Here is a 23,092-nt window from a genome sequence, read left to right as displayed (position 1 = left end):
AACGTGTCATTTTCTTGTTTTCTGTTCGAGACGAGACTTCAATTGGGAGCGGCGCAAACAGCTCAAAGCCCCTTGAAGAATTAATTCCATGTGCTCCACCGCCGCTTCCTGCTGTGAAGTTTTTCCTCGCGAGACAAAGCAAAGATTTGAAACACGACAGCTCGTATCTGGAACGGTCGGGCGACTTGTATCTCAAGGCCTCTGTGAGAGAACAACATCCGCACCTCGGGTGGCCTGTTTCCACCACATTTGGACGGTCGTCCACAATCACACCTAATATGGACATTTCCCCCTCCCCCAACGGGAGCCAACATGGACATGGCGTTCTCGACGCTGTCAAAGTGCGCAATCCGGTCCTTCTAATTGTGGTCCGAGATACTTCCCTCACGTGCCCACTGAAAATCCTTCCGTCGTGATTACGGAGTAGGGAACGAGTGAATTTCAGCTGTCTGCCCTAAGCGCCACCTAATACGCAGCAAATAATAAAAGTCACCTCATTTCTCCCAATATCGTCGCTGAGCAGGTTGCTGCGGACTGTCGCGGTTGTCCGGGTAGACGTTTTGCCTCGCATTCGAGCGAGTGGGCTTCATCAGTTAACGCGCAAGAAGGAAACGACTTGGATGAATGAGACATTTAGCATTTAAAATGGATCAATAAAGGAAACCTTCTAAGGATTGTTCAAAAATAGCCTTTTTTAAACATAACTGCGCACGCTTCTTTCGTTTTTCTATTCCTGATCAGCGCGTTCGTAGCTTGGCGCACCTCTCAAAGAGGCTGCCTGTTTAGTGCGTGACGGTCAGCCAATCATATTCCCCGATCCCAACAGAAAAACCTCATTACCAGTCACGGACAGTTTCAGCGCTTTTTGATACCTCAACTCTTCAAAATCGCGGTAAAACTTCACTAATGTCATCGGCCCAACGCCTGGTTGCAAATAACTTATGAACCAATTGAAGAAATGTGACATGGGGGTAGAGACTACTGCTCTTGGAAGATCTTTTTTCAGCTCAAACGGACGTGAACCTTTACACCCGCCTGGTATGTACACACCCAACGCGGACACGGCCGCCGCATCCCCAAAACAGGCCGGCGGGGTCGGGCGCCGCGTAGTTTGGAGTTGGCGACAAAGCGCCGCAGCCGTCAACAGGAAACGCTTCTGTTTGACTGACGGGACGGGACGGGGGGATGGGGGGGGGGGGGGGGGAATGTGCGAGGCAACAGCCGTCGTCCGCGGCGTTCCCAAGCAAACACGGGCGGCTCCAGACATCACGGCCAAGGTCCAAATTAAAGCCTTCTCTAAACGTGCCCGCCTGGCTCAAAATGACTTCTTTTTCCCCCCCGCCGGAGATAATTATAGCCGTGGATGCCGGCGGTGCGCCCCGGCTGGCGTTTAACTGGCGTCTCGCCAGCGCCGCCCAGGCAGGGAAGCGACGTGACAGGGGAGCGCTGTCCAGGCCCGTAATCTGCGGCTGAACGAGCCGACTCGCATCCCGCTTCTCGCTTGGGGTAAGCGCAAAAGCGCATTCCTGCACCACGGGAGAAGAAGCCCAAAATGAACCAAAATGGCAGACTTGCTGTGTATTTGGAGACCTTTTTTTGCGGGTCTATTCATGAGAGACATTTCTACCAAATTTCATGGAGCCAAGAATTGTCCAATAAAAAGGTTGCAGTTGAAAGGCCCTGTTGTGGCATCTGAAATGAACAGAAAAGTCGATTGACGCGGGCGGAGGAAAGCCTTGCAAAAGTGCAAGGATCTGCCCCTTCTGTTGGTCTTCACGGAAATGCCGTTAAGCGGTATTCCATCGTGTCTATAATCGTTCCGGAGTGTTCCTACGGCGCCCCGGGCCTCAAAGCGGGATGCTGCGGCGGCGTAAGAACCGGGTGGGGTGGAGGTTTTCGAGAATCGCGCCTCCCGAGAACACTGTGGCCTGCCTCGGGGGAGGTGGAGGGCGGACTAATTACAGCCTTGTCCGCGTTTGATCTCAGCGCCACGGCGGGGGTCCGAGCCCGGGGCGAAGACGTCGCCCGCTGTGCTGTGACGCTCCAGCTCGACGGCTGGGAGAAAAGTATCAGGGATCGCATCCCATCGGAGCGAGGTCAGTCCGAGGAACGCGAGCGCTAATGACAAAACCGTCAACAAAAAAACGACCCCTTGACCGCTTTTACGGAGAGGCGTCGAACTCCGCTCACTCGCAATGGCAAAAAGGCAAACGATTCCCAATTTATTGTGGTCCGTCCGTTTAGTGTACCCGCTTCCAGTTTGGACGCAATCCGACGGAACACCTCGGAGGATTTTGTAATTGAAGCACACCTGGAAATTACCCATAATAATAATTAGAAATAATGCAGCACTTGAGCTCATTTATACGAACTTCAGCAGGTAAACAAACGTGTGAAAGGGAAAACAAACGGCCTGCGTCTTTGCAAAATGTTTTTACAATTACTCTAAATATCGCGTACACACAAAATGCATTTAAATGTTAGGTTACATTTTTTTGATTGAACTAAATATCTTGTTCCATTTCTCGAATTTTCTTCAACAAAAAAAAAAAACGCTGATATTTTGAAAAATTCTATTTCAATGTTAAAAAGTAGGTAGTTGTCGTTGTTTAGATTTTTTTTTTTAAACAATAGTAAATCTAAATCTAAAATATGCGGCAAATATTGACCGGTCTGGGTTGTAAAAGTCTCGCATTGAGCGTGCGCTAGTTCAGCGGGCGCCACTGCTTTAGGTGGTAAAAAACACAAAAGATCGGTCGGATGTATTTTCAGTCTTCGTTAGTTTCTTGCTCACGTCGTTTCTTCCGAGGGAACTCTGATATGGCAAGAGACGACCGAGGTCCACTTTGTAAAAGTCCCCCCGTAGTTGTTCGAGAGTAATGCCTAGATCAGACTACGGGATTTTAGCGGGCGATTTCCCAGATCGGGCTCGATCGGGCTTTTGCCGGGAATGACAAAACTTCTTGTGACATAATCCGCCACCAACGATGTAGCCCAGGGAGTGTCAAACTCATTTTTGTCGCGGGCCACACTGTCGTTACGGTTTTTACGACTGTGAAAGCATAAAAACCTTTCATCGCCTCATCGCATTTACACACGTAATGTAGGAACTACGTTTGGAATCAGAAATCAAGGGGAATTGGTTTTTCAACTATTACTCACCTTTGGTAACACAAAAATGCTTACAATATCTCGTTATCATTTATGATATATGACAATTTGAAATTTTGCTACAGATTTGAACAAGAATCATGGCAGTTGACACACATGATTTTGCCTTTGCGGGCCACATAAAATCATGGGGCGGGCCGGATCTGTCCCCCGGGCCTTGAGTTTGACACCTGGGATTTAGCCCTATGACGCCAAAACGAAAAGTCTAGCATGTTTCATTTTTTGGGGGATCTCTTCAGGGTAGTGTGACATATCAACGACAACTCTCCGACAGCGCACCTTGACGTCGACCAATAGGATTGCGTACTGTGACCGTTGTCGACATTTATTCACGCGCACAAACCAATGTTTGCCGAAGCTTTAGAGCATGATTACGTACAAACGTTACTGCTAGCACTAGCTTGCTGGGCTACGTAACATTTTGATGCCTACTTGCGAACCGTATCCTATTAAAAGTACGTGAACGTAGCGTAGCGCAAGCGATCCTGAACGAACGTCCTCTCTCAAGCACCGGTTGGTAGGCCGCTGGTTCCACTATTTATTATTTAATACAGATGAGTCATTAAGTCAAACATTTTTTCTGGTTGTAATTTAGGGGAAGAAAAAAAATCTCAATAAGTGCACACTTTCCATATTTTTTTCTTTGTATTTGATTCATTTTTCTGGTGTCGTTTTAATTTACGCAAGACAAGTTCCGCTTTTTCGACACAGCCAACCACCATCTGTCAGTACCAAATTCTTGAAATTAAAATGTATACCCAGCTAAAACAATATTAGTGGGTCGCTGACTTCCACTATTTCTATTTGGACAGCCACCATGAAATGAAGTAAATAAATGATTTTTCACCGGGAGTAATTTTAGAAGTTTTTCTTTGCAGAAAAATCTATCAACGTAAGCACATTTTATCAGGCTTTTCATTTGTATTTGATTCATTTTTTAGAACAGTTTCCCCCCCCCCCCCCCCCGCCCCCCATCTGCGGGAATGGAATATTAGAGTTTCCCCCCAGGGTGGGATTAAAGAGTGCCTCGGTACGGGGGAGGAAGCACGGCAGCGTCAGTCTGCCCGGATACGCCGCCGCGCAGCTGACACTGCGGACTGTCCGCCACGGACAGAAGCTCGGCGCTCATCGACGCGGCACAGCGACGGGCTAGCTACAACGTCCGTGCAAAAAACACGTTCACGTCGGGCATCTCAGCGGAAACGCCGTCAGGAAGAGGCGGGACCGTTTTTAGGACAACACGCAAGCATCGGCGCCGACCCGTACGCCGGCACTAAGGAGCTTAGCTGTTAATCTGCGCTAATTGGATGCTCGCGGCTCAGCCGCACCGCTGGGATGTCTGACCCCGCTCGGGAATGTTAGCGGCGCGGCAAAAGCCAGTTGACAGACGAGCGCTAGCGCCTGACGAGGTTCGTGCCAGCCAAGTGTGCCACACGGGCAGCGGTGCCCCTTCCAAAAAACATTCACATTGTTTGGAACTCTACTGTGCGATATTCAAATGTGTCTGGAACCCTGCAATAACCAAAATACACTTTGTCACTATCAAATATTTTTACAATCTATTATTCCATTATACCACGCCGACCCGTGTGGTCGCCTCGGTTACGCGCGCTAGTATTGTTTTTGTGTTTTTCGTTCGTCTTCGGAGACATCACGCGACTCACTGAGACAAGGGGAGACCCGCTAACCATCGAGGAGTCAACTCCGGACTTTCTTTCACCAACTTTTGCAAATCCGCTCAGTTCCCCCACCCCCGCATACCGTCCCAAACTTGGTGCCGCCCTGGGCTCGTCTGATCACTGCGTAATACCGACGTACAGGCAAGAACTTAAATGTGCGACGCCTACAGTGAAAACTGTGAAGAAGTGGACCAATGAAGCAAAGATGGAACTTCAGAGCTGCTTACACTGCACAGACTGGAGTGTCTTTGAAAATTCAGCCGGCAGCCTGTAAGAATATAGGGACACTGTCGCATCCTACATCAGTTTCTGTGAAGAGGTTTGTGTACCAACAAAGTCATTTCGCACTTTCAACAACAACAACAACAACAAGCCGTGGTTCACTGCCAAACTTAAGCAGCTTCGCCAAGCTAAGGAGGACGCATATCAGAGCGGGGACAGGGCCCCGTAAAATCGCGTTAGAAACCAGCTGACTAAAGAAATTAGCATTGCAAAGAGGAACTATGCAGCAAAGTTGGAAAAACAGTTTAGCGCTAACGACTCTAAATCGGTCTGGCATGCATTCCAATCACAAAAAGATCCTTTGACATACTCGCTATCATGAATCCATTTCTTCCTGGATCAGGAAAAAAACAACAAAAAACATGCAGGTTCTCCCGCAGCTGCGTTGATTTGCAGTCTGCTATGATGCGGTCATCATGCGGGAAAACAATTGCGCTTTGTATTCCTGGGATTCAAACGAGGATCCCGTGATTGCAATGCACGTGCGTTTGCACGCTAATCTCCCGGGGGACATTACAATGGCGTCCTTGTTGGCCCCTGCACGCAGCTTGAATTAGAATTCACTGCGTCGCACCAACGCCGGCGTGAGGACCTCATGACTCCAGGTGCGACACTTCACCCATTAATCGACAACTAACCGATGATCAAATTCATCAGCTCACTATTTTGATCATCAATTCGCCATTTACAGACCTTGCTCAACTTCAAATTGTCGCCTCGGGATCCCCCCCCCCCCGGAAGAGCTGGATGAAGTGGCTGGGGAGAGGGAAGTCTGGGCGTCCCTGCTAAAGCTACTGCCCCCGCGACCCGACCTCGGATAAGCGGTAAAAAAATGGATGGATGGATGGATGGATGGATGGATCATCCACATTTTTGCCGATTTTCTGACCGATGTTACGGACCAAACCAGGAAGAGAAAACGCAATCAATTTGTGTTTGTGCATTTTCTACTCTGTCCTGTTTTTTCAGGAAAAGGATGCAAATTAAAACATCAAAACATTTATTTATTGATTCATTATTAAATCATTAAGATAATTGGCCAATTTCAAGTCAAACAGTTCCTACGGTGAAGAAAGGGAAGGGGCGTGAGCGGAAATGATTCGAAACGATGAAATGAGCGTCTAAGCATATGGGGAGGGGTTAAAAGGAGTGTGGGGAAGATGGGGGACGTTCATACAGCTTTCAAATATGGATACAAAAATCACAAACTATGCCGTCGCTACTTTGGGGAGTTGACCTACTGCGGGGGTGGTCCGGTGTTTACGTACAACCGTTAGTGCTAGCACTAGCTTGCTAAGCTACATAACATTTTAGCTGCCTGCTTGCAAGTCATATCGTATTAAAAGTACCTTAATATACCTCAAGCAGTCCTTGAATTAAAATCCTCTCCCGAGCACCACCAGCACACGTTTCCCCCCATTTTGTTCGTATAACACAAGACGCGATCCATTGTTGTTGTCATCGTCGTGGTCACGAGTGTATACGATCGCATTTGAGTTGACAAGATAGAGCCAAGCGATCGTAAAAGACGGGATGCGGTGATATCGGAATACAAGATTTTATTGCAGTAGTCTGACATAGAGCAATCGTGAAAGACCAAATTTGTCTTGTAGTCTGATCCTCGCATTACGTGTTGTCTGTCTCAGACTTGTTGTCTGTCCCAAACGGCTGACGTTTTTTTTTTATTTTTATTTTTTTTTAATAACTATTGGCTGTCAGATATTGACAGTACTACGTCAAAAGACACGCGACAAGGCTAAAAATAAACCAGCTTTCGGATTCAAATATACTGTACACAATGGCGACGCGGAGTAAATGTCTTTTGCGGAGCCGCCGATCAAGAAGTCTGAAATTAAAGCCGATCTGCTGTTTCCATAAAGATGGAGGATATCGAGTGAACTTTGCGTATGAATTCACAACATGAAAAAGAAGCTGAGCGCATTCACGTATAGTTGTCATCAGTGGATAATAATAATAATCATCATCATCACTCCTCCACCCATACTGAACCGTAGGAATCAGGACAGATGAGTAACATCTACTGGAAATGTGAGTCGAAAGGATTTCCAGTCAAGCCATTTGTGATGCAGTCTGTCAATTATATGGAACTCAACATAGATATGAAATGTGAAACATTTCTGTCCAAGGAGCGTCATATAATAAGGGTGTCGCGATCTGATCTTTGTGATCAGATATAGGTCCGATGTAAGTCAAAAAAAAAAAAAAAAAAAAAAAAAAACGGGTATCGGATGGGACAGTTACCTTCTGTAACCCATTGGTTAATCATAAACAGGTCGGTTTTTCTCATACCAACTGTTGCTGATTATTGTTCTCTGTTTGAGTAATATCACTTGATCAAGCCTTTTCTAACATTCCATACTACAAAATAGGTAAAATACGTATGATTGTACGCCGAACTCGCGTCGGGCCGATGTCGATATCGGCCTAAACTCAAGGCTGCGATATCGGTATCGGATTGGAAGTGAAAAAGTTGGATCGGGACATCCTTATTGTATAAGACTAATTTAACGTTCAGTTTTATTAAGGAGAGTAACGATTAGGAAGTGGGGAGAGCTCAGAGATAAGCCAAGTTAGCCTGTGAAGAAAAGATTGTGATGGCTCTCATGGCTAGTTTGGATCATTTATGCACTACCTTTACTACGAACGCCCAAAGTTTGAAATCATCACAAGCTTTTTGAAAATAGGACTTCAAGTGTAGTCAATCCCCCCCAAAAACGCCACATTCGATCTTTACCGTTATTGCTGAAATGATATGAAAATGAGCCGCGAACCGTCTCGCAGTTTTGAGTTTTCCCCACCGAGGGCTGCAAGTGACTGACCTCGTAGGACCACACGCACTGGACGCCGGCGAAGCGTCGGACGCAGCGTCCCACCTCCACGTCCTCGTGGGTGGTGTACATTTCCCGCAGACACTGGCGCACGTGCGGCACCACGCGGCGCAAAACCTCTCGGCTCATGATGACGCCGGGCCCGCCCATGCAGAAGTTCTCGCCGGGCTCCAGAGCCAACTTGCCCAGCTCGTCCCGGGCGCCCATGCCCGTCTGGCCCAGGAAGACGGGCGCGCTGCTGTTGAGGCCCCGCAGGAAGCTTTCCAGACGCTCGCCTTTGACGTAGACGTCGTCGTCGGCCCGCATGAACCACTCGTACTTGTCCAGGTAGTGGTCGTGCATGTACTTGAGCATCATGAAGGATTTCTTCTGAGGCGGGTACGAGTCGTCCACGCCGGTCAGCGGCACCACCGGGACGGGCGCCGACGTGTCCGAGCCCTCGCTGGAGAAGAACTCCACCCGGCCCGGGATGCTCTGGGCCCACGTTCTTTGGAGAAAGAAAAAAAAAAAAAAAACACATGACATCATTATGATTATTAAGAGGACGTTTCGTTACGACCTCATAGCAAAGTGAGTAATAGTTCCCGAAATGTCTGAATTCAATCATTTGTTGTTATCCTGCCCATGTTTGTCCTTCTATATGTTCCACCTTTCTCCACCGCTTTAACCCATTCCAACATCCAAATCTTCATTTCGTTTCAATATTCAATCAGCTCCTCTTGGGGAATAGAAAAAGTTTCCTACTTTGAAAATTATGTCAAGAACATTACCGTGCGACAGTTATTGCAGTAGGATCAAAAACATTTCTGCATACTGTTCAATTGCACAACATAACTATGACTCTGTCATCATAATCGTTAATAAATTAGGGCTTCAATATTTGTTGTTTTAAAGTATTTCGTGCATCAACCTGGTGTGGGCGCATTTGCATGTCTTCTCTTGAATGCTCTTTTTGTATTTCCTGTATCAACTAAATAATACAAATGCGCCATTGGGGGACGAATAAAGGTTGTCTTCTATGATAAAGATTGATTATTAGGAACGTCCCGCTCGAACTTTTTCACTTCCGATCCGATACCGATATCGCAGCCTTGAGTTTTGGCCGACACCGATATCGGTCCGATCCGATTTCAGCAATTGAAATGGCAATATAACCACTGCTCAACTTAAACATAAGCATATTCTACGTTTGAATAGGACAAATAAAAAATGAGGAAATCGCGAAAACCTCATAAATAATCAATACAAATTCGAGAGTAACAATTTAAGTTCAATTCAGTTATTATAGTCATTCAGTCTATGGCGGGAACATCGTTTTCTTTGCTTTCTCCACTTGTGCGACAATCCCCTTTTGAACTTGTTGAGGCAACTGGGGTTGCGTTGTTTCCTGACGTCGCAGCGGCAAGGAATCGTTCAGTGAGGCTCGAGTTGCTTAGCGCCACAAAAAGCTTTAATACGTTGCGTGTATATATTTGGTGTTTTGCAACATCATGTGATAGCTTAGTGACGAGCATGTTGTTACTGTCCGTCTCGTCTTATCGCCTGCTGATCCTCCGTTATAACCCTAATTCCTGGAGTATCATGTGCACCCCCAAAGTGGACCTAAAAATGACTAAAATGAGTTTTAAATAAATAAAATATATATTTTTTTAAAGATCTGGAAAATGCTTCTACCCATGTATAATCTGCACTATTGACCTGCTACTATCCATATGCTCTAAAGATTAAATATGGCTGGATAGATGGCGCCTTTTCGTAAACCGAAAGCACCTCGACGGACCTCCTTGAAAACGTTCGATTTTCATTTCTCCGGCAAGCGTTATTGCCCTCAGTAGATTTCTACTTTTCATGAAGTGCAGATATAGAAATTATGAAGACACCGTCTTGCCTTACAACAAGAAAAGTCAATAATTAAGACACACCCATGTACGCGCGCAGTAAAGAGCAATCACAAGTTGGCAGGCGCAGTTGTGACGGGAAAACAAAAATGTTCAATCAAACGAAAATAGTTAGCGATAGGTGATAATATTTGCGTTGTAAACGTGCACGGCATCTTGCCGAGGGCTGTTTCCAACTATTTGGACCCTCCCGACCAACAATATGAAACAAATACACGTCACTCGAATGAATGAATGAAGCAGCGATAACGTTCAGACGTCGATGTTGTGAGTCAGCGAGCCCGTTGAGAAGATTCCCGGCACCGTCGACGGCAAAAGCAGACTTTTATCTCATCTGCAGGCCGCTTGAGTCACACTTTTCAAATTAACTACTTACAGCATGAAGTCACATGGCGTCCCTCGGGTCATTGCCTTCCTAATTTCAACGGCTATTACACTCACATACTTTGATAAAAGCTTGAGTTACACTTGGAGTTATTTTTAAATAAACCACTGATGACACACACACAAGCTTTTAAGTCATTCTTTTTTTTTTTTTTTTTTTTTTTTTTTTTTAAATTGACCAAATCCGTGACTGGATAAATTCGAGTCACACTGGAGATTATTTTCCCAAAATGATCCAATGACAACAAGAACACACACACATACCTCCCGAGTCGGTTGCCTTCCAATCTGTAACTCATTTAGGAGGTGCAACAATTCATCGACAACTATTTTAATGAGAGACCTCGCTTAACTTCAAATTATCCAAATCCAAGGAATTGTAGCCTCTCAACAGTACTATTTTGGTAACCGCCCATGAAAGCAGACGAATTATCTTTGGGGTTTTTTTCTCTCTTCAAAATAAGACACTTGCAAACATCTGCTTTGCCTTTGGAACACAATGATCAACATTGTTTGCCAACAAACCAGAAACTGAAACACTTTGTGCATTTTCTGCGCCGTCAATTGGAAATAATGTCCTGCTTTTGACGCCAATTGTTTTATTGTTAGCCGATTCGTGGCAAAAGTAATCGACAGATACTCCACTATTAGAATAACGGTGAGTTGCCTCCCTACTTCCAATCGACTTGAGTCAGCAAACATGACTTTAGTGCTACAAACGTGCAATTGGAGCACATTTTGCGGCCTGGTTAGCTGAGTGCTAATGAGATGATCGGCGCGCGCGCACGTACGTACGTACCTGTGCGCGGCCACGGCGCGGCTGTTGAGGTACTTCTGCGCGGTCATGACCCCGACGAACAGGAAGTTACCGGAGCGCGCCGCGGTCTCCGTCTCCGTGACCGGCGAGCCGCTGTCCTGAGGCGGCCGTAGGGCGCCGTCTCCTCGGCGCTCGTTGAGGCCACAGCCGCCCGAGTTGGCTTTGGTGAGCACGGCGGCCTTGGGCAGGATGAGTCTGGAGGCCAGCGTGAAGCCGAGCACCAGACCCAACAGGACGCTGAACCAAGCTCTCCGGCTCCGACCTGCCATCCCTCCCGTCAAAGAACATGAAAATTAAGAACTAGCGAACAAAACCAAAGCAAAACCAATTTCCAGTCCAAGTCAATTGTACACAGACGCTTCCTAGTTCTTCTTCTTCTTCTTGTGCCCACGCAGCAGCCCCGAACCGAACCGACCCGCCTGTCTGTCTGTCTGTCTGGCACAAGTTTGCCCGGCGTCGACGGCTCGGCTGGGCTGGGCTGGGCTGGGCTGGGCTGGGCTGGGCTGGCCGCAGCCAGTCGCTGTTTTGGCGTCACGGGAGCGTCGGCTCGTTCTCTCGCCTTGGTGAAACACGAACGTCAGTGTTGGAGGAAGACGCGAGTCGAGCTCATTTGAGCCTCGCAGCCTTCCGTAGGCGCTCACTCGGCGCCGGAGAGGCGTTCCGGTCGCATGGGGGGTGGGAAAAAGCACACCTCCCTTTGCTTCTACTGCACGCAGGCGAGCAGTAGCGGGTCCCCAACCTTTTTTTCCCCGCCGCGGACCGGCAACCGTTTGTCGACGGGGGGGGGGGGGCTGAGGGCTGCTGACGGACCTTCCCGATCGGAAGGTAATCGGTCACTGGCCAGGGTGGCGACCGAGTCCCCAGAAAAAATCGTCCGATGCCGGTTTCCAAATGGCCCGCGGCCGGTGGTTGGTTATCTATCGCTGCTTCCAACACTAGACAAATAATTACAAATCACAATACTAGTTTGAAGTTAGGCACGAGTATGACTTATTTTGACATGACACTTGAAAACTATTTGGGCTCTTACAAATTAGTGCAATCACAAAGCTCGAATATTATAAAGATGTACCTTTTCGCCAATGAAAATCAGATTTTTTTTTATTTGCACAGTTCTTCGAGAAAAAGTCAAGAGAATGTCATTTGTTTTCCAGAATGAAGTTGGATTTAAGAATAGAATCATATTTGGAGGAGAAAACGGCCATCTTAGAAGCATACATTTTTCTCCACGACTTCCAATTGCTCTTCTGGTTGCTCATTAAACACTCAACAAGTCAAGTTGGATTTGATGAAGCAAACGCGTTGAACTGCGTTAAGTCCATTCGTTTCATATCATGACACATTTCAGACAATTCCATTTTAGTCAACGTCCTTTATTTAGAACTAACTTGGGGGGAAGAAATCCAAAGTTGGCATCGTTCGTTTATTGCTTAACGATGGAGAGAAGAGGAAACGTTTGTTTAGATGAAATGAAGTTCTGAATTCCGAAGACCAAATACAAAATTCCACAAAACTAAATGGGGGGGGAAAAAAGTAAAAGCCGTTTGAAAAGGGGTAGAAAGAAAGCAAACATCTCATGACATTGTTTCAATAGTAACACGCAAATATTCCATGATTTGCTGTTATTCGCAACATACAAGAACAAATGACAACATATTAAGAAAAGGGGGCTTTTTCATGTGTTTACACCCCAACAGTAGCGCGTCTCGAACGTGAAACGAAACACCCAAGTCTGGAAACCGAGTCCGTGGGCGAGGCCTTCGCAATTCCCGTCCCGTTGTGGCGTCACTAGCTCCCAATAAACATGACCACGCCCCTTCACCGAGGACTCCGCTGCTCGGCTTCTCAGAGTTCCGGAGCAAAAGAACCAGTTTGACGCTGATCGTGTCAAAGTCGAAAGGTAAGCAGAGCTGCAATAGTCCGCAAAAAGATGGCTAGAATTCTTGTTCTTCCTCCTCGGGGATTTTGAACAAAGAGCGCCGTAGAAATTATGGGGGAAAACATCTCATCGCGTCTCCTTTGAAGTGTGAGATGTGATGAAAAGATGGTAAATGTCTGACTGTAACAAAAACAATAAAAAAAAAAAAGAGAGACTGAGCTGGCGTTCATCAGTCGCACTCGCTGGTCGGCGACCATTTCCGAGCGTGACGTCATCCCGAACTCACAGGAGCGCCTGGACGCTACATGCTAACGCTAACATACGCTACAGTGAACCCCCACGATGATTTTTCTATTGCGAGCGACAGTTTTCTGCGTGCGTGTGTTTTTAAAGTCTGAAGACACGCCACGCTTTCCAGTTGCCTGCCTTCGGTGTAGTACCACGTGGTGCCACAAGGTGGCCTGGCAGCACTGAAAGAGAAGGTCCACGTGGCACCTGCCAGGATCGTCGGACGCTCGGCTTGGAGGTCTTGCTCCTCCGAGTGCGTCCAAGTAGCGCTTGTTTCAAACTTGACAACAATTCCATCCAAATAGTGAAATTCTCTCGTTTTGTAGGGATGTTTTGCAACAAACTTCAAGTCGAAGTCAAATGTTCTCCTATTTGCCTTTCCCGTGAAAACGAGCACAAATGCAACTTGGCGTGCAACCACTATAATCGGTCCTTTTTCAGACTCTTCTGTGACGAGGCAGCCATTTTGCATTCACACAATAGCAGACAGTAAAATACAACCCCGATTCCAAGGAAGTTGGGACGTTGTGGTAAACAACTAAAAACAGAATGCAATGATTTGCAAATCATGTTCGACCTATATTTCATTGAATACACGACAAAGACCAGATAGTTCATGTTCCAACTGATCAACTTGGTTGTTTTGAGCAAATCATCATGAAGTTTGAATTCGATGGCTGCAACACGTTCCAAAAAAGATTGAGAAAGTTGAGGAATGTTCATCAAACACGTGTTTGGAACATCCCGCAGGTGAACGGGCTCATTGGGAACAGGCGGGTCCCACGATTGGGTAGAAAAGGAGTTTCCCTGAATTGCTCAGTCATTCACAACAAGTACGTGAGAAAATAGTCCAACAGTTTAAGGACAATGTTCCACAACGTACAATTGCAAGCGATTGAGGGATTTCATCATCTACGGTCCATATCGTCATCAAAAGGTTCAGAGAATCTGGACAAATCACTGCACGGAAGCGGCGAGGCCGAAAACCGACACTGAACGCCCGTGACCGCCGATCCCTCAGGCGGCGCTGCATCAAAAACCGACATCGATGAGTAAAGGATATCACCGCGTGGGCTCAGGAGCACTTCAGAAAACCAATGTCAGTAACGACAGTTGCGCGCTACATCCGGAAGTGCCACTTGAAACTCGACTATGCAAAGCCAAAGCCGTTTATCGACAACACCCAGAAACGCCGCCGGCTTCGCTGGGCCCGAGCTCCTCTAAGACGGACCGACGCAAAGCGGAAACGTGTTCTGTGGTCCGACGAGTCCGCATTTCAAATTGTGTTTGGAAATTGTGGACGTCGTGTCCTCCTCCGGGCCAAAGAGGAAAAGAACCATCCGGACTGTTACGGACGCAAAGTTCAAAAGCCAGCGTCTGTGATGGTACGGGGCCGTGTTAGTGCCAATGGCATGGGTAACTTACACGTCTGTGAAGGCGCCGTTCACGCTGAAAGCTACGTACAGGTTTTGGAGAAACATACGCTGCCATCCAAGCGACGTCTTTTTCACGAACGCCCCTGCTTATTTCAGCAAGACGATGCCAAACCACATTTTGCACGTGTTACAACAGCCTGGCTTCGCAGTACAAGAGTGCGGGTCCTAGACTGGTCTGCCTGCAGTCCAGACCTGTCTCCCATTGAAAACGTGCGGCGCATTAGGAAGCGTAAAAGACGACAACGGAGACCCCGGACTGTTGAACGGCTGAAGCTGTACATCGAGCGAGAATGGCAAAAAATTCCAACGACAAAGATTCAACAATTAGTGTCCTCAGTTCCCAAACGTCGTTCAAAGAAAAGGTGAAGTAACACACTGGTGAACATGACCCTGTGCCAACTTTTTTGGAACGTGTGGCAGCCATAGAATTCTAACTTAATGATTATTTGCTAAAAACAAAGTTTATCAGTTCGAACATTAAATATCTTGTTTTTGTAGCGTATTCAATGACATATAGGTTGAACATGATTTGCAAATCATTGTATTCTGTTTTTATGTTTAACACAACATCCCAACTTCATTGGAATTGGGGTTGTAAATGCCATTTCTCAGATATCAATATCTCAAAGTGTGTGAACTATTGCACATGTCCACCGTAAGGACAAGAGTGGAATTGCGTTCATGAGTAGTTGGGATCATTGATGCAGTAGTAGCGGCAGAGTTTGAATGGCAACACATGGACAGAAATGCATGCACCTCCCCAAAGTCGTATGAACCAGTTTCCGTTTTGATCATTCTGCACTTTTGTCTTTAGCGTTCGACTCTGAAATGCATTCCTGTGAGCCACCATCATTAAGGGCTGTGCATATTGTATAGTCTTAATCTTTCATGAAACAGTAAATGCCGTTCAGTGTTGGAGTCGCGCAGAAAGACGTACTTGTGTCGTCTGTCCACTAGATGGAGCTCTGACTCCGTTCCCTCCATCCGTTCGTCATTACAATTAGAAGTCGTCGTCCCGCACCGTGAAAGGGGCTTCACTGTAGTGTAGTCTAGCCTAGCCTAGCCTAGCCTAGCCTAGCGTAGCGTGCAGTCCAGGCACCCGTGAGCTCGCGTCAGCCAGCGCATGCGCTCACACGACGAGGTCCGGGACCTGCTTTAAGATCATCCGCCCGAAGACGGGCCCCGCCTTCCGGGGCGCCACGAGCATGAGCCGCCGTCGCCGCTCAGCGGGGCGTACCCTGAAACACAACAACAACGTCATCTTGATTTAAGCGCAGACAGGCCGGCGTCCCTCTTCGACTAACTCGTCAATCTGGTTCGGGCGAAAATGATTTGCCACTTCGAATACACGAAACATTGACATGGGGGTCCAACTTCATTGGTCCATATTTGGCCTTCTCAAATTGGCAAAAATATATATTGATTTTTTTACACGTCAACACATTACAATAGAAGACAATGACATTCAAATAAACAACAACTAGAAAGATAAAGATGAAATGTATCACGTTAACAGAGGTGGGAGGAAGTCACATACGTGCAAGTCTCAAGTTACTGCGGGACGGGGAAAAAAAACAAGTCGGCACTAAATTTCAAGCAAGTCGAGTCAAGTCATACAATCGTGATACATATATTGGAGTAGTGAGAAAATGTTTTGTGTGGCCACTTCAATTCAAACACTCAGTCGGGTTTGTTCACTTCTTTCCAAGCGCCGACTCGATTGACAACTGACAGTCGTCAATAGACTCAAGGTCACGTTTCATATGCGCTGGTCTCAAGTTTAGAAACAGTGCAGAAAGCTTTATCGACAGGTGACATTTTGATGGTCGTCACGTTCAGTAGTATGAAAATGATATTCGCACGTAGCGCCTCACAATTGGTACTGTACTTACTGTCGACGCCATTTTTATCGCCGCGATCGTGACGCAAAGTGATCCCAGACAGCAGACCCAGAACGCACTCGGCATCTTCTCGCGCACTCTTTCGCCACGGCCGCAAACCTCTCTGTAACTTTTTGGTTGTTGTCCATCTCCACAACACTAGCAACGCCGCTTCACTTCTGCATTCAGCGCTTGGCATTCTATTTTAGGCGCTACTTTCTGCTCTCGAGTAAGATGAGAGAGAGAGAGAGAGAAAAAAGTGAGACTTTTGCGTGCATGTGAAGCAAAATGAAGTTAAGACCCTTAACATAAAGCGTCCCACCCCGAGTTACGTTACTTAGCTCTACTAAACCGTTCGCGATCACATCGTTTTTATTTTTGACTGTGAAACTATAACACTTCATGTTTGACCAACTGGCTAAAATTGTCACTTTACCGTCGACGTGAGTTTCGTCGTGACGGCTGAAGTTCGTGGTCGTCGTCGTCGTGTCTTTCATGCGCGAGTTGCAAAGCACGCAGGTTGCGTCTTTTTGCAGACTTCATCGACAACATGAAATTCTTGAAGCCAAATTGTATCATCTTTGGAGCGCCTTCCGTCGGCGTTCCTGCGGGTGGCTACGTCAGTGGCAAAGTGCGCAACAACGCAAGACCGGGTTGCCAGGTTGGCGCGAATGGCCCCCCGAAACCTCTCTTACTTACAAACAAAAAAAGCAGACTGTCTCAATTACAATACAGATTTCCAACTCTAAACCAGATCACTTGTCAAGTCATGTAGTTCAAGTCAAAGTCAAGTTGAGTCTCTTGTAAGTCAAGTCATAAAAATGGCAACTTGCGTCGACTCGAGTCATTTGAGTCAGTGCAACGTATGCGCGTGCGTGCGCAGCGCCAGCATGTGTCAGTTGTATCATGTGACAGGAAGTTAGTGTTGCATTGCTCCCATTTGCCGTCACGGCTCGCGTTACCAGAGGTGCGTAGCGGCTTCTTGTCGCTCTTGGCTCTGCCGGGGCCGCCGGACGTGCCGGCGTCTTCGTCACTGCTCTGCAGACGTTTCAAAACACGGCGACATCGCGTCACTAGCAGCTTTGGCAAGATGACTTTGAAAATGTACTTTTTACAGTTACACTTGATATTCCTTGTTAAAATGGTTGTGTTACCATTTTAATCAAAGTAATAAAAGAAGGTTACTTTTGATGTCATTTGGATGACTTTTCTTATTTTTGAATGAACGCATCAACACAACTCTTGGACCTTTCCTCCCAAAAAGATGGATTCAAACCATAGATCATTACTTTGGAATCAACCAAGTTTGTTCTTTAAACAAACAAAACACACACTAAAATGATGACAAAACATGAAATGTCAATTAAATTAAATCATACCATACCATGTTGACCTAATGACAAATGGGCCAATTTTAGACAATACTGCTTCATATGACAACTCAGATAAGTGTTCCATCAAAACGATCAAGATGAAAGCGTTAAAAAGTCAATGTTCTTTTATGCGTTCAAAAGTGTAACTATGAGTCAAACTTTTTCAAAATCTCAGACTGAACGTGGAGGCGTCAAAATCATACATCATAAGTCAAACGATCTAGAAGATGCCCGCAAAAAGAACCAAAAACTCAAGCATCTCCAAAAATGAGTATATCCTTGTCAGACATTTCAGAAAGTGAAATTGTCATTTGATATAGATTGAGTACCCAGAGCTAGATTTCAAACTTGTATTTCTTATCATTTGGATGATTATGGCTTACAGCTGATGAAAAGGCTGTTTGAAATGTAAATGTGAAGCTTGCAAACGTCTGAATGTTGTTTTCTACGCACTCGATCCTTCTGCAAGAATTTGCACTTCAACGCATCTAGTAGGCACTAGGGCGACAACAAATATCCCCAAAATATCGGCACCTGCAAGATCCACCGCCCTTAGATACCGGTCTCCTATTGGCCAGAGCGGAACCAAAGGCGTACCGGGAGAATCTCAACAACTGAGTAGGACATGAACGAGGACCAAAACAACAAACAACTTGTCTTTAGAGTTCATTAGCTGATTGGGCTGCGAGTTTCCGATATTTCACAATATTCTCATTTTCGGAGACACTGAATTTGGGGGTTTTCAAATCATCAACAACATCCCAAGAAACAATCCTTGAAATATTTCAGTCAATGCGTAATGACTCGATATGTTTGACTTTCTGAAATAAATGACAGAATATATAGAACCCCCCCCCCCCCCCACCAAAAAAAAATTCTATTTGAAGCTACTGACCTGCAATCGTCTGGAAGCTCCTTTGAAACTCTTCCCCAGCTGCATGCTGTCCCACTCCTCAATCTTCTGACGCCTCTTCTCCTCCTCTTGCTAACACACAAGCGCGCACGGCAGTTCAAAGGTCAGACGTGCGGCCGAGCAGGAATACGTCGTAAGTGCGAGCGCGCGTGCGTCACCTGCTTCTGCTTCTCCCTGAAGATGGCCGCCTTGTCGTCCTGCTCTTGCTGCATCTTCCTTCGAGACGCTTCCATGGCCTCCTGCCTCCTCACCACCGCCTCGGCATCTTCGCATCATCATCATCATTCTTAACTCATTCACTGCCAGTTTCCCGGTTAACATGGATATTTGACTTCTAAAGCCGTCAGTGGCAGCGATTGTGTTAATATGAGACTGATTAGAATACACGATCTGACTAGAGCAGTCATTTCCGACCTTTATGGAGCCAAGGAACCTATTTTACAATTGAATAATCTCACGGCACACCAACAAACAAAAATGTCACAAATAGTGGATCCATTAATGACTATTTACTTCCTGCCATCTAATAGAAGACCATTCATTTGTTCTGTCTGTCACTTTGCCTCACTGGCATAAATAGAGGAACAAAGATACATTATTGATTGTAAATATCAATTTTAAGTACACAGGTATATACAGTAAATTAATAGCTCATTTAAATAGACACATTCCTCCATCTTGTGATCGGATCGGTGATCGGTTAGGTTTTTTTTAAACTCGCTGATTGGTCCCAAAAATCCTGATCGTGTTAAGCCTAGTTAATATCGTATTTGTTGACAGCAAGACAGCGACAACAGGTGTTAAAAAACAACTTAAATGTCTTAAAGTAAGTTTAAATGGGTTTGAGGAGTTTCAAACGCGTTTCAAAAAGTTCGTGTTGAAGACGTGGGAGGGGTAAAACTTTTGACTATAACTATACACTGGAACCTGGATTTAACAGACTCATCGGGGGAGCCGCTGCCCGTTAAACTGAAGCACTTTTTTGTGGGTTAAAAATACCATTACAGGACAAAAGGATTGTTTTCGTACATTTTTCATGGGCTAAAAACACACCGAGTATGGCACATAATTATTGTAAATCAATATTAAAAAAAAAAGCTTTCAAATGTTTTGGTGTTTATCCAAACTTACCTGACTGGTGCAGGAAAGGGGTGATTTTGAGTTTCAACCAGACACTATTTTCTGTCGGTTAAATCCGAAGTCCATTAAATCGAGGTTCCACTGTGGTCTGACTATATTGCCGATTTTCACCGATGAGGGGACGCTGTGGAACGCTGCCCAGAAAATAGCAGTTTCCATGATGTTCGAGCCTTTCGAGGTGGCCGGCGCTAACTTTCAAGTGCCATCGATTGTACTTGTGTTATTTCTGAGCGAGCTCGACGGTAATTAACCTTTATAGCAATAACGCATAGCACTTTGATCGCGCTTTTCACTTGACACCTGCAAGCAGTAGTCATTCACTTCACAGTCCCACCGTGGTGGTGGTGATAAGCTACTAGCCCAGCCGCAGAAGCGTGGCTTTCGTTCTGCGCCTACCTTGCAACGCGGCGGGCGAGGCGCCGCGTTCGGACCCGGTCCTCCTCTTGCCCAGGTAGAGAAGCAGCGCGTAGCCCGCCGCGAGCGCCAGCAGCAGGTAGCAGCCGTACGCGGACAAAAGCTCTCCGGCTGAAACGGAGTAAAGCCAAGGGAAAAACTCCATCAGACACTCGGCCGCATTTTGCCTATAACTTAACTCAACTTTATTTATAGAGTTGCTTGAAATACAACCACAGCGCAAAACAACGAGCCTGACAGAGATAAGAATCAAACTTTTAAACGCATACAGATTCACAAGATCATCTGTATTCAATCATTTTCTATGCTTCTGCCAAACGGGCTCTGACTTTTCTCTGAAAATTAAGAAATAAGTCCCGCCCTCGAGCTGGCGGGTTAGTGAACGTAATTAACATTAACTTTCCCTTAATGGTCAGAGAACAAAGATTTTAAAATGTTTCTTGATAACTCTAGAATCCCTAGATACAAACCATATCTGCCGTTTCGAAGTGATTCTATAGTAGATATACAGCAGTTAAATCGATAAATATGATTCAGAATGCGCCTTCTGATTTTCACATCTAGCGCCTTCCGATCTTCGGCTCTTTTGGTCGCTGCGACGTCACACGAGCCAAACAGCCTGTTCATTCGGCGTTGTGTGCCATTGTTCCATGCTGTTGTTCCCGTCCTTGTATATTTGTTGTCGTATGATTAAACAATGTCACGATGGTTTATTGTCTTGCATTTGGTTGTAAAAATGGTTCAGGCAGTGGTAAGAGGCTTTTTGGGGGCTTTCCAAGTGTAAAATGAATACGTGACCAGTGGATAGGGAAAGTCAATCGACAGGGGAAGAACCGTGGTCAGCTATGTGTGCCTAGCAAGCATTCCATACTCAATATATAGGAATACTGCATAGTATGTAAAAGCTCGTGCCGTGTCACTGAAACATATATGAATGCATAATACGTATAGTCGTGCTAAAAAATATTTCTAGCCATGACTGTACAAAAAGACATGCTTTTGACATCGCTTCACATCGAGCCAATGGCCACGCTCTTTCCCCGTTGCACAGCTGCTACTTGGCCGCTCGTCGTCGTCAGCCTGATCGGCAAACGTGCAGCGTGCCGATGCCGAGTTCGGTCGGGTGCTCCTGTACGTCGAAATCCTCCTCACCTCCACGTTGCTCGCCATTGCGTATTGTGTGTCGCGCGCTGTGTTTGTCAATTGCAACTTCACTTCTGGGAGCCCTTGTGGTGGATAGAGTAACCACATCCTTGGGCTTTGAGCTACGGGTATGCTCAGGGAGGGCTCAACTATGGTTGAAAACTTGCTGGATGTTACGTGGATGTGTGAAATAACAAACAATGCAAATATGAATTTTAACTGACCCCATAACAGCTTTGTCATCTGACCTTTAAGTGTCTCTGTCTAGTGGCTAATACATACTAGCCTAGCCGCTAGTAGCGGGCCACTTGGCAGTGGCGGAATAGTCGCAGTCGGGTCGCTGCATGAGAATCAAAACAATCCACAACAATCGCATTTAAAAATATAACATGCTGTACAAGTTTCAAAGGCTATTTTGTAAACAAAATGCATTATTAGTGTTTATCATCTATCATCTTCCCTCTTGCAATCAACTTCTTAAACAGCTAACCTACAATTCCATTGCAACATGCTGCCAATTTTTTTTGCCTTGAGTTCGTTGTCACATTTCTGTCGGGCCAATTATATATTACACTGTCAATTTGAAATAATGTCCTGTTTTTTAAGGGGATGGAAATTTTAAAAAATGGCATACTACTCTGCATACTTGTAGCCATAGACATCCATGATGACACATCGGATGTTATTTCATACATTTTCATGTTATTTCTAATTCATGGCAAAGGTGAGACGAGCGTGGTTGTGGTGGGGTGCTAAGGAGTTTGTTTTACATTTTCGAGGTCGACAAAAAAAACCTAATCTTACACAGAACCTTCTCAAAGATTATGATTTACTAAAGACCCTGCATGTCGTTTTATGTTGAGTGTACACGGGGCTCGTTTTCATCTAGAAAGGTTGGAAGCAGTTGCGTCGCCTTGGTGGCTAGAGCGCAAAAAAAAGGTGTCCTGTTAAGTTTGACGCGTTGGTCAATAAAGATTGAGGGAGGAAGTCACTTCGTCGCGAGCTAACATGCTAACTGAGCTGCTAACATGCTAACGTCTTAGCTCTCGTCACACAACAGACAACAGCGCAAAAGCAGAAACATAAATTGTTCGTCACATGCAGATTGGTAATTTACATGTTGTTATTATTAGCTGTTTTTTCTAAAGGGTTGTTAAATGTGATTGTTACCCATCAGGCTAAATGACGACAGCAGGTCGTGCTGCTTCTCCTCCTCCACTTCCAGCAAGTCGCCGTTTTCGTCCACGTCCGTAATCTCCACTTCGTCCATTTGACCGCAAATTTCACGCCACGAGTCGAGCGACGAAATTATTGTGGGAATATTAATTTGCGGAATGAATGTTTGGAATAAGGAGCTCGTTGACTCAGCAAGTCCCCACAAGCTTGACGAGCCTTTCTTCTTCGTCCGTCGGGCAGCTTCCTGGGATTCGCGTGGAAATTGACTTACTGCCATCTACAGGAAAACTGCGCTCCTACACCACATTGCATCACGTCAGCACTGCAAATACTACCCGAATCAAGAAAGCTTAGTTGTTGTTGTTGTTTT

At 45.9% G+C, this 23,092-nt stretch overlaps 2 protein-coding genes across 4 annotated transcripts in view; both read right to left on the bottom strand.

Moving 5' to 3' along the window:
• chsy1 (chondroitin sulfate synthase 1) overlaps positions 1 to 11,801 on the bottom strand; it is a 31,202-nt gene extending 19,401 nt beyond the window's left edge. The window contains exons 1-2 of the mRNA XM_061704424.1: positions 11,063 to 11,801; positions 7,973 to 8,468 (exon numbers count right to left, since the gene is read on the bottom strand). Of these exons, the coding sequence (XP_061560408.1) occupies positions 7,973 to 8,468; positions 11,063 to 11,349 (783 nt within the window). The 5' untranslated portion in view covers positions 11,350 to 11,801. The remainder of the gene's footprint in view (positions 1 to 7,972; positions 8,469 to 11,062) is intronic.
• A 631-nt stretch (positions 11,802 to 12,432) lies between these two features.
• On the bottom strand, positions 12,433 to 22,964 carry selenos (selenoprotein S). 3 transcript variants are annotated; one of them, XM_061704347.1, is made up of 7 exons: positions 22,717 to 22,964; positions 20,386 to 20,514; positions 19,008 to 19,114; positions 18,832 to 18,921; positions 17,526 to 17,601; positions 15,817 to 15,921; positions 12,433 to 13,139 (listed from the first exon to the last, which is right to left on the bottom strand). In XM_061704347.1, exons 1-6 carry the CDS (start codon positions 22,814 to 22,816, stop codon positions 15,845 to 15,847), a joined length of 579 nt encoding a protein of 192 aa, XP_061560331.1. In that variant the 5' UTR covers positions 22,817 to 22,964; the 3' UTR covers positions 12,433 to 13,139; positions 15,817 to 15,844. The 3 variants fall into 3 exon arrangements, with proteins under 3 accessions (XP_061560331.1, XP_061560339.1, XP_061560322.1); XM_061704355.1 differs by having other exon boundaries at positions 15,834 to 15,921; XM_061704338.1 differs by having other exon boundaries at positions 12,433 to 15,921.
• Between the last annotated feature and the right edge of the window lie 128 nt (positions 22,965 to 23,092).

Source organism: Phycodurus eques, chromosome 2, assembly GCF_024500275.1.
Source record: "Phycodurus eques isolate BA_2022a chromosome 2, UOR_Pequ_1.1, whole genome shotgun sequence".
Taxonomy (NCBI): domain Eukaryota; kingdom Metazoa; phylum Chordata; class Actinopteri; order Syngnathiformes; family Syngnathidae; genus Phycodurus; species Phycodurus eques.
This window is presented reverse-complemented; position numbering and strand designations above follow the sequence as displayed.

Bases quoted from the DNA above. Each gene is read 5' to 3' on its own strand.
- selenos (XM_061704338.1), bottom strand. From the start codon at position 22,816: ATGGACGAAGTGGAGATTACGGACGTGGACGAAAACGGCGACTTGCTG. The intron at 19,115-20,385 runs GTAGGCGCAGAA...GATGATGCGAAG, and splicing joins CTCGCCCGCCGCGTTGCAAG to ATGCCGAGGCGGTGGTGAGG. The intron at 15,922-17,525 runs GTAACGCGAGCC...GTTGTGTTTCAG, and splicing joins GAAGCCGCTACGCACCTCTG to GGTACGCCCCGCTGAGCGGC.